The sequence below is a fragment of the Rousettus aegyptiacus genome, unplaced genomic scaffold, assembly GCF_014176215.1.
Source record: "Rousettus aegyptiacus isolate mRouAeg1 unplaced genomic scaffold, mRouAeg1.p scaffold_m13_p_10, whole genome shotgun sequence".
In the NCBI taxonomy this organism is placed as follows: Eukaryota; Metazoa; Chordata; class Mammalia; order Chiroptera; family Pteropodidae; genus Rousettus; species Rousettus aegyptiacus.
The window spans coordinates 10,596,163-10,615,165 of record NW_023416285.1 but is presented as its reverse complement, the minus strand read 5'-3'; the positions used below and the strand labels follow the sequence as shown (position 1 = coordinate 10,615,165).

The 19,003-nt window shown below is 38.1% G+C and overlaps 1 protein-coding gene across 2 annotated transcripts in view; it reads left to right on the top strand.

Moving 5' to 3' along the window:
* KCNIP4 (potassium voltage-gated channel interacting protein 4) overlaps positions 1-19,003 on the top strand; it is a 904,027-nt gene that overhangs the window by 869,877 nt on the left and 15,147 nt on the right. For both annotated transcript variants that reach the window (XM_016121276.2, XM_016121275.2), the window contains 2 exons: positions 11,323-11,392; positions 18,676-18,746. In XM_016121276.2, coding sequence (XP_015976762.1) covers positions 11,323-11,392; positions 18,676-18,746 — 141 coding nt within the window. The remainder of the gene's footprint in view (positions 1-11,322; positions 11,393-18,675; positions 18,747-19,003) is intronic.

Sequence of the window (19,003 nt, the reverse complement as noted above, 5' to 3'; positions counted from 1 at the left end):
AAACGACTTACGCAGTGAGGAAAATGTATAATCTCATTTAAGAAGCCGAGAAACTAGCGGCATAATGAAATCGGCAAAGATCCAGAATATAACCAACTTAGCAGGTGAAGAAAACAAGTCTGAGAATACTTTTGCAAAGCTCCAGAAAATGTGTCCTTTTACAACTGTGTAGATACCTGTGGGTATACATGAATGGCCTAATTTTAGTGTTATTTTTTTTTCCTGATTAAAATGCTACATGATTTTTTCAAGTAGAATTTTTTATTCAGTGTTTTTTTTTTTAACATAATTCCAATTTAAATGTGATCTAATTAATTCAGAAACTTGGTAGAATGACCCTGGTGAAATAGAGCAGACATAAAGGACAGGACACACCTCAATGCATGGAATATTATTCATGGCCTCCATGAAAAGAATATTCCATTTTTCAATCATAGTGGTCCTTACCTGCTGAACACAGCCTTGGCAGGATGTATCCCTTTCAAATCGAGTTGAACTAGGGCTCCGAGTAGTGTAGTCACCAGTTGTGCTGAAAACAGCCCAGTATTTATACAAGTTTGAATCGTTTCTGTTGTTTGATATACCTGTGTATATAAGTACAGAAAAGACTGTTACATGGAAACTGCTATAAAAATTGAAGTCAGCCCATGTTAAGAAGAAGCAGACCGTGGTGGGCAGATATCTAAGGGTAGCCCACCCACGACTACTGTCTTCTAGCTATTCAACCGAATACTAAGGGAGGTATTACTGTAAAGAGATTTTGCAGATGTAATTAAAGTTCCAGGTCAGCTGAACTTAAGATACAGAGATTATCTTTGTGGATCTGATCTATTCACATGAACCCTTTGAAAGGTAAGGGAAGTCAGGGAGGATTGGAGTATGAGAAGAAGTCAGCATGTCTTTGCTAATTTGAAGATGGAGGAATCATGAGAGGAGACAGCTGAGATAGGTCCCTGGCTAATAGCCCACAAGGTACCTGGTACCACAGTCCTACAACCAGAAGAAACTGAATTCAACCGACAATCAGAATGAGCTTGGAAAAGGATTGCAAGGCCCAGGCAAGAGCCAGAGTCAGCTGTCATTTTTAGTGTGAGGTCCTGAGTAGAGAATACAGCTAAGCCACGACAGACTCTCGGTCCTCAGAACTGTGAGATACTAAACCTGTGTTGTTTTAAGTCACTAAGTTAGTGGCAATTCGTTATGCAGCAATAGAAAACTAAGACACAGGCCTGCTCTCTGGGCACTGCTGTCTTTTCCATTCCCAAAATGGTTTTGCACACCAACGAAAGTTAAGTGTTGTGATTGACAAAATGAATCTTGATCAGATGAACCCTCTCTTTTCATTAAGTTCAGAAAATCCTTTTTTGAAAGCTATTTAAATCAAATAACTTGACATGCATGCCAATAAAAATTCTGGACTTAGGCCCAACTCCAGGAAGCCTTTTCCTAAAAATTTTGGGCAACTTCATTTTGCAGAATCAACATAAGTGAGGAGAGAATGTTAAATCAATATTTGTAGAGTTCCTAGAATAGTAGTAGGATTTTCATATACGTAATGTCAATGAGTTATCATTTCTTCATGATAAAATGTTATTACTTCCCACATTTTACAGACTGAGACTCAGAGGTCCAGGACATTTCAGTGATTTCTTTGTTAGCAGAAATTCAAGTCCTTTTTTGGGGCTGGTAGAAGGGGGCTGCAAATCTCATATAATTTCCCTCTTCCGTAAAGTAGAACAGAAATAGGAGCGAGGAGAAAATGTGCCCACACCTTAGGTTTCTCCTTCGTCCTGAGGGTGACAGGAGGACCACGTGGGGCTCAGAACGTGCCCACATTGCCACGCTCGAGCACCTAAGTCAAATCTCGATTATCGTCCAGCATTCTTCTCTTTTCCAATATTATAGGAGGGAGTCTTTCTCCACTGTTTTTCTTTTTTTTTTTTTTTTAATCTGAAATTCATATTGAACCACTTTGGCCCAAGGAGTGTATTTAAGGAATGAAGAAGGTTCTTAATGCAAATTAAGTTGTTAAAGTTTTTTTTTTCTTTTTTATACATTTTCTTGTCTTAATTTTAATTTATCTATTTGCCTGTGATGTCAGTATTTCCTAGAGGTCATTTTACAGATGAGGAAACTTAGACTTACAATGAATAAATAAATGACTTGCTAAGGATTCGAACACCTGGGAACAATAGAACAGAAATTTAAAGCCAGTTCTAGTTCTTAGTAACAAGCCCTGAAAACTGAAGAGCTAATTCTATTATTTTTAAATGAGCTTCTTATGGCCCAGTTGTTGAATATAGTAAGGTTTATAAAATTCATGTTGAGATGAGAAATGTTTTATCTTAACCCTGGTGTTCTCCTTTAATTTCTATAATCATATTTATGATAAGCAGTCATAGGGTTGGGAGGATGGAACCAAGAGGTTGACCTCAAAAGTTCTTTATAACCATTTCCTGTTCTTCAGTGTGGCCAAGGACAGAGATGTGTATAAGACAAAGTGGTGACTTTGAATAGCGTAGCACAAGGTGTCAAAAATATTCCCTCAGCACAAATGGATAAGAAGAACAAAAGAATCAGAGGGAAATGTTTTTGTTTTGCAGTGCATGGAGTTCTAAAAATCTGCATCCATGTTTTTGAGGAAACTGCCAGAACAAGCTTAGTTCCTAATTTCTTAAAAGTTAAGAACTGGTTGAGTCCTTATCCACTTAGGATAAACATGTTTAGTCCTCTGTGTTCAGAGCACTGCTGGACTCTGTAAAGACTGGTCTCTACCATCAAGGTACTTACCAGGACGAAGGGAGCAGAGAAGTCCATAAACACACTCTAGTGATACCAGCAGTCCAGCGTGTGGCGCTGTGCTATTTAAATTTTGAAAATTCTCCTACAACTGTAGAATGTCAGGGCAACTTTAAATTGTCACACTACTAAGAGAGTGACTTTTCAGAGAAACCCCAGTTTCAGATGAGGTCACTGGAGAGTGGAAATTTAATTTAAAAGAACCTATGCTTTCCCAATTGGATTAGGTATTAAGCAAGGTGGAATAATATGTAAAGACAGTCATGCTTTCCAATTACAGGTCTCTGAGAATGAAATTCTTTATCCGTTATCTTTATTGTATCAGTGAGTTCACTCCATCTGTCTTGTGAAAATCATCTTTGCTGGAGGTGGGGTGTCCCCACCTCATATACACACAATTAAATCACCTAATTAATAGTAATATAAAAGAAAAATTTAAAGGATAAAAAATTGTCTTAGCTATGAAATAGTTATAGTATAACTTTGCTTGATATATTCACATCTTGAGAATTCAGAAAATGAAAACCAGTCTTTTCCAAATGTTAAATATATACAAATAGTTATGAAAAATTGTTGAATATAACACAACCAGACAAATCTACAACTTGTTAAAGCATCCTTTTATAAGAAGACTTTTTATGTGATTTGGAGACACTCCAGACAGAATCTTAAGTATAATAATTAGATAGAATCCATGTGGTATACATAATGGTAATTTGAAAGTATTTTTAAATTACAACTTTATAAAATAGCAAATAATAAATAGTTGAATTCATACTCAAAATAAGAACTTCATAGTTAATGATTAAATTCACCTAGGTATAAACAAATATATTATTACCTATGCAGTTAAATTTTCAGATGAATTTCAAATATCTCCTCGCCATGTAACTAGTAAAAAGTACTTAGGCAGATGGACAAGGGAAGAAGACCTTTTCTGTCCTCTCCTGGGGGCATCAATCAGAATATTATTTAACAACAGTATCTCAGTGGCTCAAAAGTTAAAAGATATATTTCTTATTCATATTTCATGCTCATATCTGGTAAGCAGGGGCACTTTGCTCATCGATGCCCCTCAAGAAGTCCCGTGGACAGAGAAGCCACCATGTCACATGTGATTACCATGCCAGAAAGAGAAGAGAGCTCTCACATGTCTGACATCAACGGTTAAATGCTGTAGCCCCAAAGTGATGTGTTTCTAGAAGGTCTCTTATTACATTTACATCTGGAGCCACAGGGAGAGGGTATTCCCACACCGCCAGGCAATCCTGGGACACCAGCTGGCGTCTTACATTCACCTCAATTCTGACATTGTCTACAAGAGTCGCATCAGATCCCACTGGTTAAGGGCTCCACAAGACTGTCCTCCATTTCAGATGCTAATCTCAAGACCTGTACTTCTAGCCAACCAGCTCTAAATCAGAGGTTCCCACAACTCCTTTCTTTAGCTTGATAAATTTGCTGCAGTGGTGCACAGAACTCAGGGAACTCATTTGCTCACTAGATTACTGGTTTATTTTAAAAGGATATAACCCAGGGACATCCAGGTGGAAGAGATGTGTAGGGCAAGGGGTGGGGAAAGGGTGCTGAACTGCCCCCTCAGAGCATGCTGCTCACCCCAGATCTCCACCTGTCCACCAATCCAGAAGCTCTTGGAACTCCATCCTTTTTGGTTTTTAATGGAGGCTTCATTACATAGGTATGATTGATTAAATTACTGGTTATTGGTTATTCAACTCAACCTCCAGCCCTATCCCTTCTCCGAGGTCAAGCAAGTGGAACTGAAAATTCCAACCCTCTAACCACATGGGTGGTTCTCCTGGCAACAGGTAGGACATCCTTAGGTGGGGTCCAAAAGTCACTTCATTAACATAACAAGAGACACCTTTATTTGTCTCATCACTTAGGAAATTTCAGTGGTTTTTAGAGCTCTGTGCCAGAAATGGGGATGAAAAACATAAAAATATATATATTATATATATATATATTTCTTATTATAAATCACAATATCACAGTGTCACTTCAGCTTTCCATTCATTGGACACTTTGTCATATGGTCACAGCCAACCATTAGGGACCCACGAATGCAATCTTCCCAGATGTTCAGAAGTAGGGAAAACTTGATGATAAATAGCACTGAGGACTATACCACATGCAAAGTTCTGTTCCCCGTGCCTTGTCCAATTCAGCTGTTCCCTTTCGGTGTATCTCCTGGGCTATTGCCACTTGTTCTTATAAATATTCAGGATGCTTGCTGGTCTCTGCTTGTGAATTTGTACACAGCTCACTTTAAGTACAGTCTCCAGCAACTGTCCTGTTTAAGAAGTGCTGATTTACCTGCCACTCATTCTTGCCAGAGAAATGGATGCTCGCCTTATGGATAGCAATGTGTGTCTGCATCTTTCTCTTCTCTGATCCGAGTGCCCAGTCTTTGTGTTCTCTTTGTGTAGTTCTGCCCATAATCTGCCTGTGCTGCCTATCGAAGAAGTATCAGTCTACTCCCTTTGTCAGGAAGAATAAGAGTAACAGAAAGAACAGTCATTGGACAAAACATGGATGCCACAATATTTCTGTTGGTAGAAACCCAAGGTTTTCAATTTAAGTAGCGCACAAACACCGCCGCCTATGCCCTCCCTAGCAACAGGGGTAGGAGTGAGAGATGACGAAATGCATCGATGTCTAAAAAAGTGTGACATTGAGATACCATGATAGGGTCCCCAAGGAACTATTTATTTCACAAGGCCTTTTAATTCTTTTCTCATGATATTTTTGTACCATATTGATTTTTGGATTCCTGAAGAAGTATTTCTAAACGTTTAATAATAGTTCTGAACCTGAGGAGAAGATGTTCACTAGAACAGAATGATTTATGGGGAGAAGAGATGTCAGCCAATGGAGTGGACATATATCATTGAGAAAATATATCTGATTTGCATGTCACTGCAACCATTTCTAGAACATTCACCAGAGTTCTGACAACTTTCAAAGAAATACTGAAAAGCTTTCTTATAAAGTAAAAATATAAAGATTCATAATGTACCTCAAAAAATAATTTCTTTGGCAATTTCCTATCATGTGTGGATCTCTCCTCAAAGCACTTTACATGCACTGTGGTATTTCTAATGTACTCATCTAGGCATTACGAGGGAAAACTTTCTTTTAAGTTAATGAATAAAAGGCTCCTGGGTTCCTACTGACATTTATTTCCAGCATGGTGGCCTTTATTCTTCTCGGCTGTCATTTACAATTGCAGTATTCTCATGCCTTTGAGGGTGAGCCCTGATGATATTAGATAGAGTAAATTCAATTTATAATGCTAGAGTAGGAGGCATAACTCATATCTGCTTTATAGGCTCATTGCATTATTTCAGACCTGCACTCTGCTGGGTTCAACTGCTTTGATGAATACCATTTAACCCTGGTATAGCCACACCAATGATAAAGGGACTCTTTGTGTCATGGATTTCTGCTTACCAAATTCTTGATTTTTAACATTGTGATAATAGCTATTGTGTAATGAGCAAATATGATGTGCAAAGAAGAGAGCTAAGATAACAACGTAACATGCATTATCTTATTAATTTTTTTAACAGCCCTCTGATATCAGTGGTTACCCCTCAGCCCCATTCCAGGAGAGAATAATGAGGCAGATTCGTAGGTTAAACAATCCATCTGAAGCTATACAACTTTTACATGGCAGATCAGCAGTTCAATCCAGTTCTTCTACTAAACTCCAGAGCCCAGGAACATAAGCATTTCACTATATGATTCTAAATACTACCTGGCAGAACACCAGCAACCGTATGGACATGAAGGCATTTGTGAGATCCTCACCTCAGCCTCCACCTCGGGCAACCCAGTCACACAAATAAGCATCAGCAGCCGTCACGTGACTTATGGGTGATTCCTGTCACCTCAACTTCGATCTCTTCACCTTGAAAATGAGCCATTGAACTGAATTATCTACAAAAATTGCTCAAACACTCAAGTTTCCTGATTCTGTGACTAATAGACTGTGCTGCCGTTTCTAATTATGAGAACAGGCGCAGTTTGCTCTTGAAGGCAGTTTGCACATCTATAAGATGGAGGGAATGCTAGCATCCATCCATTCACAGGACATAATCCACATAAAGGCATTTAACACAGTGCTTGAAACACGGAAAGTGCACATATGTATTAGCTTATTATCATCATCATGATTATCACCATCATCAACATACTATTATTATAAAAATCACTGCTTTATTAGTATCAATATTAGTAATAGCAAAGTACTCATTGTATATTTACAACTGACCTTGACATTCAACGATCCATGACACTACCTGAGAAAACTGAGAGGGTCGTCAGGGAATGCATCTACAGCAGTCATTACTGTGATAATGTAGCCCTACAGATGGCCATCGAAGCACCCTTGTCTGCAGGAATAGCAGGCCCATCGCTTTACCCCTGGGGAGACATCTGTACAAATGCCTTGATGTCCTCTGGTAGTTTTCAGAATGACAATTAAATTCATGAAGGAAGCTGATTATTGCCGTTTATTCATGGGATTTGCTGCATGCCCAATCCCCACGTGATTTTGGCCAGCAGCCCCTCTACATGTGCAGGCTCATACACCAGGGGTGGCAGTGCATCCTGGTACAGCCTTTCTGGAGAGCAACGTGACTGTGCATAGAAAGAGCCTTAAAATGGCTTAAGCCCTTCGGTCTTGAGATTCTCTTAATGCGATTAGTCATAAAGAAAAAACCACAGGTGCAGTCACATCTGTATGCACTAGAATATTAATTTATATCATTATTCTTACATAATCAAAATGCTGAAATCCTCTTAATATCCAACAATATGGTGAATTCAATAGATACTTTATTATGCAGCCATTAAAAACTATGGCATGGAAAATATTCAGGGTATTTTGTAAAATCAAAAAAATGAAAGGATATAATACTATATCTTGTGTTATCCCAATTTTATGTATAGAGCATATTAATATATGCTTAGAAAAATGACCAAAATGGTCTTACAGCAGTAGAATTATGGGAAATTTTTACATACTTTATTTTTTTCTTGGGTCCTTCCTGTTAGAATAGAGACTAAAAAGCAAATACATACTGGGATGCTCAGGCCTTATTGGACTTGTTGGCTTGAAAATATCATGATTTAAAAAAGATCCCGGGGAAAAGAATTTATACTGTTATATGAGTTGGTGATTGTCATAATAAAGAGTCAGTGGGAGAATTATTTCAGAGCACAGACATATGGAGGCTCCTGGACAGATGTTGCTGACGGTTCGCAAATCTGTGCTCCTGTCTTCTACCCGGGCACACGAGACTGCTCTTGTCATTTGGAGTGAACATATCAAGTGAGTTCTAACCAACAGAATGAGAGTGGAAACGATGTCTACCACCTCAAGATCTGACCTATTATCATCTCCCACACACGATTCTAATGCCCCTTTTCTCCTGAATGAGGCAGTCGCAGAAACTTTAGAAGCCACACTTTGAAGATTGCCAGATTTGCTTCTGTCCTTTAATGACTGAGAATAATCAACTGGTCTGTACACTCACCCACGTCTGTTAGATGAGCAAGAAATATACCACATTCTTTTTAATTTATTACAACTCAGCAGCCCGTTTGTTACAGCAGCAAGAGATAACCTACCTACTACAGCCACTTTGTACGCTTAGCTATACAAATGGCGTGACCAAATTTATTCTTGTTTAATAGGTGGAAATATCACTTTTGTGCATATACCACTCATTCTGTGAAAGGGGTGAGAAAAAAGGTAGAGACCAAATCATTTGTACCATTTTTAAAATCACCGAAGTCCTATAGAATTTGGTTAATTTTTCCCACAGAAAGGTAGTAAAATGCTTTAGTTTTCATAAGAACTCTTTAGAATAAACAAAAGATCACACTCTCTGGATTGTTATTTTTGTTATCTTTTGTCTTGTTTTGACCTTTCTTCTTCTATTTGGGTGTAGGCCTCATGAGGGCAAAACCTTGACTTGTTTATTGCTAATGCCCCAGTTCCTAGAAAAGTTCCTAGAACAATAAGCATACAATATATTTTGGTTGAAGTTGTAAATTAATGTAACGAATGTGAGATGGATAAAGACAAAGTCACCTAATGAGACTTACCACCGTAAAACTTGACCAGGGGCTTTCAGTCATTAGAGAAAGGATTTTTGTCTGATCCAGACACATGATAAAATATAAAACAAACACATGTGAGAATGTCGATTTTCTAAATTTTATTTCACATTATAAGATTTATTTATCAAATGCCTCTAGAGACCAAACGCAGCTGACAAATTTGATCGGTGCAAATGTCCCTTCATTTCTCATCTTCATCGCTTGCGAGAGTCACTTTAACTCTGAGGCAGGTTTCCAGCTCCGACCTTGCACCTGATGGCAGAGAGCCATCTGTTTGCTCTCTTCTTACTATCCCAAGCAGATGGCTCCAAGTCAAATAGCCCATAAATCACAATTTCCATGTGTGAGAGGGTCCAACTACGAAGTGCTCATTTGCTTTAAAATTGGTTCAGTTGTTGCCAGCTAGATAGAATTATTTAGCCAAGACTTTGAAGTCATTAGCTATATACATGCCCTCTTCTTTCCTTTTTGGAGTTGTAGCTGTTGATTATATATATATATATATATTTATGTAGTCAGGCTTCTCCAGAAAAACAGAACCGATAGGTGTGTGTACGTACAGAAAGAGATTTGTTTCAAGTAATTGACTCATGCTGTTGTGGAGGCCCATCCAGTCCAAAATCTGATGGGGGAGGCAGAAAAGTTGGAGACTCGAGAAGGAATTGCAGTTCAAATTCAAAGGCAGTCTTTTGGAGAATTCCTCTTGCTCAGTGGAGATCAATCTTTTGTTCTATTTAAGTCTTCAACTGATTAGATTAGGGCCACCCACATTATGGAGGGCAATCTGCTTTACTCAAAGTCCACTGATTTAAAGGCAAATCTTATCCAAAAACAATCTTACAGAAACATCCAGAATAATATTTGATCAAACACTTGGGCATCATAGCCCAAACAGCTTGACACATAAAATTAACCATCACAGTTTGCTTGCTTGCTTTTTGCTCATTTGTTTTTGCTTGTCATCTCTATCCTCCATTTTTTTTAGGCTTAGGGGTCATTATTTGCACAGGGCTCATATAATCCAAAACTTGTGGTGACTTGGAAAGTCCCAAGCCCACACCGAAGCTCTCCCAGTGACTAGTTGAATAACAGGGTACTTTACCACAGTACTTTGCCAATTCTGCCTCTGTGAATGGAGATACCTAAGTCATAGGTTTATTATAACAACTAAATGGGAAAATATACACTGACAAGCTCTCTAAACACAAGTTCACATTGAAACTATCATTTTAAATTGTGTTTATGTATCAGAGGTTTTGCCTTTCAAACCAATGAATAAGAAAATAGAAAATTCTTTGTGTGAAGCACACTGCAGTTGTAACTGGCTCATTAGAATAAAGAAAGATCAAATTAATAAATCAACTTCATTCATGAATGAACACTGATGTTAATTTAGGGTTAAGAGCTTTAAAGACCACAACAAATGATTATTGAATATTCAGAAACAGTGTCAGATTTAAAGAGGACGATATTCATACCTAAAATCAAGGAAGTTAGCACATTCCTGATTCTCCCCCAGTGAATCCTGGGGGAATGGTGGGTATTTTGGGGGTACTATGACAAATGATCCAAGGGAGCTCAGGTAAGAAGGGCTGTTTATGAGAAGCCACTCAAAAGGGCTGGGCAGAGCTTATCACCTCCTCACTTGCAAGGTATAATTAACATCCCACATGTGATATGATGCTGGATTATTGTGTGGTCAACAGGCTCCACTGCTCCAGGATTCTCTACAACTCAGATTCTTAGCCAGAGTATTGTCGTGACTGCAAAGAGTAAAGGACCCACTTGTTTACTCCTCATTTTCTGCAGATCCCTTCTCATTTCTTAGATTTCAGTTCCTTTTACAGAAAATGCTCAATTTGCTTTCAGAGGGGGCAGCTTTGCCCTATGGTCCCACCAGGTCAATAGTTCAACATCAGCAGAATTCCCAAGGTCAATATCAATGAGTCTTAAATAACTACACCTATGGGACAAAGGTGACAAGTCACTATATGCAGGCCTGTTTCTTTTCAGACCATCCTCTTCAAAAATTCAACAAAATTATGGGGCCTTTGCTTTATGAAAAACAATGTAATTTCCTCTCACCTCTTTGATAATAAACAAGTGTGTTCTTATGTGCAGCAGGGTGTTTTTGAATGTGTCAACCAGCTTTTACAACTATATGCAGAGATGTTTACTTACGCTATTCTTTATTCCTTCTGTGAGAACTGAAACAAAACTTTATCGTGTGTTTTTATTATCTTTGTAATAACGGATGGATGGCTGGCTTTCTTGGTGCAGCTTTGTACAGTAGACAGTTCTGTTTAAAAATGTGCAAAAAATAGTTTTCTGAACATTTAGTTCATATTACTTTTCTACCACTTTCTCTAGGAATGCCCCAGTGGTGTTGTTAATGAAGAAACCTTCAAAGAGATTTACTCACAGTTCTTTCCACAGGGAGGTAAGTAAGAATGTGGAGTGGTTTATGTACTGTTAGAATTATGCTTGCGATCTTATTTTTCCCTCCAGGTGGTGCCTGGAGGAGGGGTAATGTGGTAAATATGTAACTGCTTCTCTTACTCTTCACGTATTCTTTCTCAGTCTCTGTGGGGTAAGGATGAGCCCCAGCCTCATCGCCATGTTCTAGGATTTGCTCAGTGGTTTTTGCTCATGAATGTGTTAGTTGTTCTTTCTATGAGGGGCAGTGCAGTTGGCAATGACCTATTTCACCGTTTGGTGAGGTCGCTCTCTTTGTGTGTTAGTCTTGTAAACCACTACATTGTTGAACTACTTATGATTGCAATCTTGAGTTTTATTTAATTTTCCATCGTATAATCATTATGTGAAGGAATTAACAAAAAGCATGCAAGTGCATATGATTTTCAACATATCACAAAAGTAAACCAATTACAAATTATCAAATTATCCAACAGTTTGCTCTTCAGTATGACACAACAAGCAGTGTCACTTTGTGCCTGGTACTGTGGCTCTCAAACGCACAACACATTCTGTGATGGATTGGTCCTATGACACAAAACTTTCACATGCATTATAGGTATCATCTGATTCTTCCAACTTGCTCAGGGCCACACATGCATTACGTGGCAGATCTGGGTTCGAACCTAGATTTTTTTTGGAGTGTCCTTTCTGCTGTCTCTCTCTCTCTTTCGGTTATTCTTTACTATGACCCAACCCACCCCATCCCTGCATCTGAAAAAAATTAATATCACTCTAGATATCATTTTAACTGGAAAAAAAACAGGAAGGCATAATGATAATACACATTAGAGATGATCGAAGGGATAGATTAGTCACTGGACTTGTTGTTTCTCCTTCAATCACCCAGCAGGATGCCCGGCTCAAATTTGTCACACAGCCTACTGTGTGCCCAGCTATGTGTTAGGTGCTAGTAATGTAAGAGGAATGAGGGCTGGTACTTGCCCAAAACAATGTTACAGCCTAAAGTAGCATGTGAGCAATGTCAAAATAAAGTAAAACTGTGAAGACAGAGGTTTAAAAAAATACTATCATGAGAGCATAATGTAGGACAACTAGACAAATTGAAGAACAGGGAGAAAATGAAAAAAGGCTACCCAGACACATTGAACCTGAGCTGAAGTAGCTGCTGTTCATGAGGTACCTGATATGCTTTGGGCCCTGGCATGCATCACCCCTCATCTTCCAACAACCCTAGATATAATTCTCTCTTTTTAATACATGTGTAAACTAAGGCACAGAGAGGTTCACCTATTTCCTTGCTGTTACCTTTTTTACTGCTTTACACTTTAAAAAGCCACCATCATCTCATACCAGAATAACTCAACAGTCTCTGAACTAGTCTCTCTGATTCCGGCTGTCCTCCCTGCGCCCCTGTGATGGGCAACTCTAAACACAAGCCTGTGAGAATGTTAGCCAGATGGGGTCACTGCTCTGCTCCAACTTTCCATTCATTGGAGCATAAGCCGCCACCTGCGCAGGGGCCTGCAAGTCGTGGTCGCTGCTCTCCTGTCCCCTCCCGCCTCGTCATTCCCCACTCTTCCGTCCACACTGGCCTTCTCACTGTTCCTTCCACATGCCAGTCATGTTGCTACTTCTGGGCCTTTGAACTTGCTGTTCCTTCTGCCTGGAAATTTCTTCTCCCAAATATCCATCTCACTACCTCAGCACCTTCACTTTTATTCAAATGTCATTCTATCTTAAACTTTCCCCATGCTCCTTCTCTTTCACGCTCAAGAGCACCTAATAATATATATTTAACCTATTCTCATTGTTGTTTATTGTCTCTTTCCCGACTAGAATGTCATCTACAAGGGAGAGGAGGTTTTTGTGTTATTCACTGCTGTATCCAAAGGTCATGGAAAAATGGCCAGTATTAGCACTCAAAAAATACTCACTGCATAAATGAGTGAATGTATGAATGAATGAATGATATCTACCTCACATTTGGCTATAATGATACAATGGAATAACATCTGTAAAAGGAATTTTGAAATTATATAGCACCTAAATATTAGTTGTTTCATTGAAAAATTAGATTCTCTTTTGGTATTCAATCCATTTGGTATTAAATATTTCAGTGGGTTGAAAATAATTTTGTGCATGAATTCTGAAAATAGGAATTTTCATTTAAGATGATCTTTTAAAATATGTTAATTAGAATTTAATTCTGAGAAAACATGAGGTGACCCATTATTACATGAATTTGGACATCTCATGAATGACAATTCCCATAATCCATCTCATTACTAATATCCCAACTACAGGTATTGGTCACAGGGCATGATGCCAGACTATAATGGGTCCAGTGTCTGCATTAATAAAGAATTTGGAATATCACTTGATTAACTCATATATTTCTAAGTTATTAAAAACCATAAAATTTTTAAAGGAAAATTGTGCTTACTCTACATATTGGCAGGCATTAATATCAAAGCACCTAGCATAAATGAAAATCTTTAAGTTATTTTTTTATTATCTCAAATGAAAGTTATTACATGCTACAAATTAGATACAGTTTCACATTAAAAATTTACCTTTATTTGAAAAATAATATTACAGCATTAGAGAACATCTACTTAAACATAATCCTTCACAAAGGATTTTTGTTACCAAATCCAAAGGGATTTGAAGAAAAATCACTTTTGTACTCTTAAAAATTCTTTGATTATTTATGTTAATTGAATGCATAAATCTAAAAGTACCAAGCATAAATGAAGGAAATGAAGTATTTTAAAGAATGATTTCTTACAACTTTAAACATTAATATCATGCATACAAATCATATTTTGTAGTTTTGCTAGAAAAGGGAAAATAATCTAAGGAAGAATGTCATCTCCAATGGCAGGCAAATTCATGCTATGGCTATCCTCACACTTCTATGAAGTCACTTATTTAGGTTGATGATCTTGAAAGCAACAGGTTTTTCTTATTATGAGCGGTAACAATGATGGCTCCATAAATCACAATGTCTCATCATTTCCTCCAGGGAAATACTTTGTCTCATCCACAGAACCTCCTGCAATTTGTATTGTGTCAGGCTCTTAGTTTTCTCTTTTGCTTAGTGAGATGGTTTACTGAGCACAATGTGTCTGGTGTTCTGGATGTTGGAGTAACTAAATTGAACAGAAACTTCTTGTTTGTAAGGAATAAAGCCTGCCTACTATATAAAGCAAGCTGAGCAGAAATGGTTTATCGGTGCCCTTGCCTGTATCATTACAGCAATACTTTTCAACTCCACATGCAGTAGAAGCTTTAGCTCCCTAAGCATTTTTAAAACTCATTAAAAAATGCAGTTTCCTGGGCTACTCCAGCTCATATTGTAAGAATTTTTCACTTACTTTATCATACTAGGCACCCAATAAACAGCTATTGAAGGAATGAATGAATGAGCTTCAGTCAAAAGATTCTAAGTCAACAAATGTTGTTCAAGGCACTTGAGGCAGTTAGATGAGTTCAATGGACCTAAAGATTTCTTTTCTTTATTTTTAAAATAATTCCACCACTGAATATCAAGGTCAATATTTGTAAGAATTTTCAGGGTGATTTATAAAGGGCTTATTGAACAGAAACTACTTATTCATGGATATGAACCTGCCTTACCATAGTAACAGTGCCATGGATTGTATATTCAAATGCATTAAGCTAATCCTGTCCCTTGTTCTTGAATTCAAGTAGGAGTAGGGAGGGGTTTGTGGTGTGAAGAAAGAAATCAACCAGATGATTTCAATCCCCAGATCTGACACATGATAATCAAATACTCTGAAATATGTGTATATCAATGACTTTTTCAGTGAAGGAGTTAATTGGTATCATCACTGTGGTCTGGAAATGGCTGTGTTAGAGACACGGGACTACATCAAGAGTCCTGAGTTTGTGGATAGACTGTGCCATGACCACGTCGAGTGACTCGAATGGTTTGTGACTCGAATGGTTTCTCCCTCCGGGTCTCAGGTCGTTCCTCTGTAAAATACGGAACAACATTTTTACGACATGTAAGAAATGCTAAGTGAAGGAATCCTTGCTTGCTTTTCACGCTAACATTCTTCACTTCTAAGAGTTGCAGTGTCCTGATTTCATTAACTCTCCCATTAACTTCGGTGACCTTAGCTAAGCCACTAAGAGTACCCACACTTATTTTCCACCTTGTTAAACTCAGAACACTAGCTAAGTGATATCCGAGATCCCTTCCTATCCTAAGAACTCAAAAATATTGTCCCCCCCAACTGTAACACTTCAACTTTACAAGTAGAATTGTAAGAAACAGAGGCGATCTCAGCCTGACAAACTCAGTAACTTTTTTTGTTTTTTGTAAGGAAACATGAACAAGGAAGGGCATCAGGTCACATGGGGAGAATAGAGATCATTGTTATATCTTTTGAGCCCTGAACTATATAGTGAAATCTAGAATCCGGGACAGCAGTTATTCATCCTTTTGGCAAATATTTCCTGAGTATCTAAGAACATCGTCAGATTAAACCGGATCATAAAAGCTTTTGTGCATAGTATTCCTTTTCTCTGTGCATCCACATCTGTGCCCAGGCAGACCCTCTAGTGCCTCAGTTACTTCCTCTCGCTCAAAGCTAGTAGCATCGCTCTCCTTTAAAAATTTTCACTGCCTCCAAACACCTGCCAGAAGAAATCCAAACTCCTCGATGCCTTTCATGACACAATTTTACTAGTCTATTGAGCATGAAGTTGCATCAAGTTAGAACTCTAGTCACCAAAACATACAATGGAAAGTTCACACACACACAAATAAAACAGGAAACTTTTTCAGGTGAAAATATATTACATCTGTAAAAAAATTGATCATGTTTCTTTAAGGTGGTTGAAATAAGAGTGGCTTGTTTATAAAAGAATAATAATTGCTAATATTGATCGAGCATTTATGTGCCTAGGACTATTCTAAGCATTTTGCATGAAGAATCTCATTTAGTCTTTTCATGATGACTCTATGAAGTATATACTGTTATCATATTGTAGCTGAGGCAACTGACTCACCGAGAGGTGAAACAACTTGCCCAAGGTCATGCAGTTAATATTTGGTGGCGCTAAGGTTCAAGTTCAGGCAGCCTGACTTCTCTATACTATCACCAACCACTCCCTGCACAGTCTATCGAGGCTGGGAAACTGGCTTCACTTCCAGGAGAATTGCCAAGGTACATTTAGAGGAATGAGAAATCTTCCTTACCACATTAGGGCAAACCTTGAGAGTGTACGTCCCATGTGTCAAGCTTTAAGGCTAGACCAACTTCATTTGAGAAGAGTGGTAATTATTTTATACCCATATTATCTTGTTGTTTTTTTTCTTTAATTTTAAAAAATTCTCAATATTGTTTGGTTTGAGCCATTATTCATGGTAAATTCTGCATGCTAAGGTAAAGGTATCCACCCTGATTATATAAATAGGGTAACAAGAGATTTGCCTAATGAGGCTCATTATAAAATATGCAAAATCTCTACTTTTTTTTCCTCCCTGAAAATAACTTTAACATACCAATTGTCAGGTCATGTCTCCATAGTGCACTAAATAGTGCAAGAACTCTATGTGAAGAGCAAAGTAACTTTGTAAATAAAAACAGGCTACCATTTCTTGATAATTCTATAGTGCAACTTCCTAACAATTGTACTAAGTTGACTGCAATTTAACTCCTGGTCCCATAGTCAAGGATTTCTTCCTGCAGTCCATTAATACTTGATGGACATCCACTCTAGATATAATAGTTTTGCATATTATTTAGACCTGTTTAGTTCATTGAGAACAATGTTAATAATTCTTATGTTTAAAAATAAGTGGTTCCTCATATCACATTTAAAGGTGAGAGGTGAAAGAAAACACCACCATCATTTCGAGAATCTACGTCATGCAATATATGACCTTCAATAACGTTAACCATTGGAGTAAAGAATTCAGGAAAAATAATCCATAAATAGGCCACCAGCACTTGAGACCTGGAAGGGAAGTTTGTTTGACCTCTGACCTCTCTTATTTGGGGAAGACAATTCTCTATTTCTGCTACTATGACTTAGTTTTTTTACAACCTTTAAAGAGCAATTTACAAACTAAAAGGTGAATAGAAGTTTTGTTAAAATCCCCCCAAAAATAAAGGTTAAAAGTTATAAAATAGAAATGGATTTTAAACTGAAACAAAGGCTAGAGCCAATAAACTAAAAGGTTACATATTTTTTTAATATAAAAAAGGTTAAGATAAAAAGCTAAAACCCATGAGATGCAACATTTAAAATAATCAAGTAGATTTGATCAAGGGTCAAGCCCAAAAGCGCTTAGAAATGAAAACTGTGCACTAAGGAAAGAAAACAATAAGAAAATGTATGTACTTTTTAAATGAAAAAGCAGAAACCTCAGAGATTAGGGAGACAAAGAAGAAAAAGGAGAAGAGGAAGGGAAAATTAGAGGAAAAAAAGCCTGTAAGAAGCAAACTAAGAGGAAGTGTTGGATTTCATTAGTGTCATTAGATATCATTATGAGCCGCTAGGGACAGAGAGCCATCCAGAGCCATCCACCTTTATGCACAGACAGCCTCGATTCCCACCTAGTACTCAGGCAGAGCAGCGCTCTCTGCTGCTTGCCACCGGGGACCTTCAATACAATCCCCTTCCAATGTGGCCACGGAAACCTCCCAAGTCACTACTGTCTCCGATTCATCAGGCAGTTTCACCAGATGTGGCCTCGCATGGTGTTTCAGTCAGAAAGACCTGAGTTATGTCCCACTCTACTCCTTCTTGACTGTGTGACTTTGGGCAAGTTTCTCAACCTCTCTGAGCCCCAATCTCTTATCTCTGCTGTGAAAATGATGACTAACACTAGTAATAGCCACCCGTCTGTGTCTCATTAGTAGTATTTGTATCATATTACTTCTGCTAATAGTCCCTTCCAGGCACTAAGCAATTCCAGATGTGTCTTCACTTAATCTTCCCACTTGTCGATGGTGCTGCCACTCATCCCGGGGCAGCAGCACCACCCAAGACTCCCAAGAGGTCAGCTCATTTCCAGCTGGAAACTTAGAGAAGGTCCTCACTAGTGGCCTTGACGTAGGTAGCTCACTCCTACGAGTCTCAAATTGCAATTCTCTGCTGAAAGAAGGTGGGCAGCTGGGAAGAAAGCATAAGTTAAAGGAAATAGCGTAAATTTTCCTGAATAGGAGGAGGCTTGGACAGACTATATGCTTCCTATGCAGGATTCTGAAATGCTGACTTAATGATCTTCCCTTTTCAACATTTCAGACTCTACGACATACGCACATTTTCTGTTCAATGCGTTCGATACAGACCACAATGGAGCTGTGAGTTTTGAGGTAAGTCTCAGACTATTTTTTAAAGAGATTTGCCTTTACACGCTGAAAAGAATTTAGTCTCTCGTTAGTTGAAAAATTTGAGTTTGATGGTTTACATTTTTGTTTTGTTTTGTTTTGCTTTTTGAGCTTTTTATCCTTTTTTATTATCATGGTAAGGATGCTCAACGTAAGATCTAGCTTCTTAATGGATTTCTAGTGCACAGCACATTATCGTCGACTAGAGGTGCAGTGTTGCACAGCAGGTCGGTAGAGCCTGG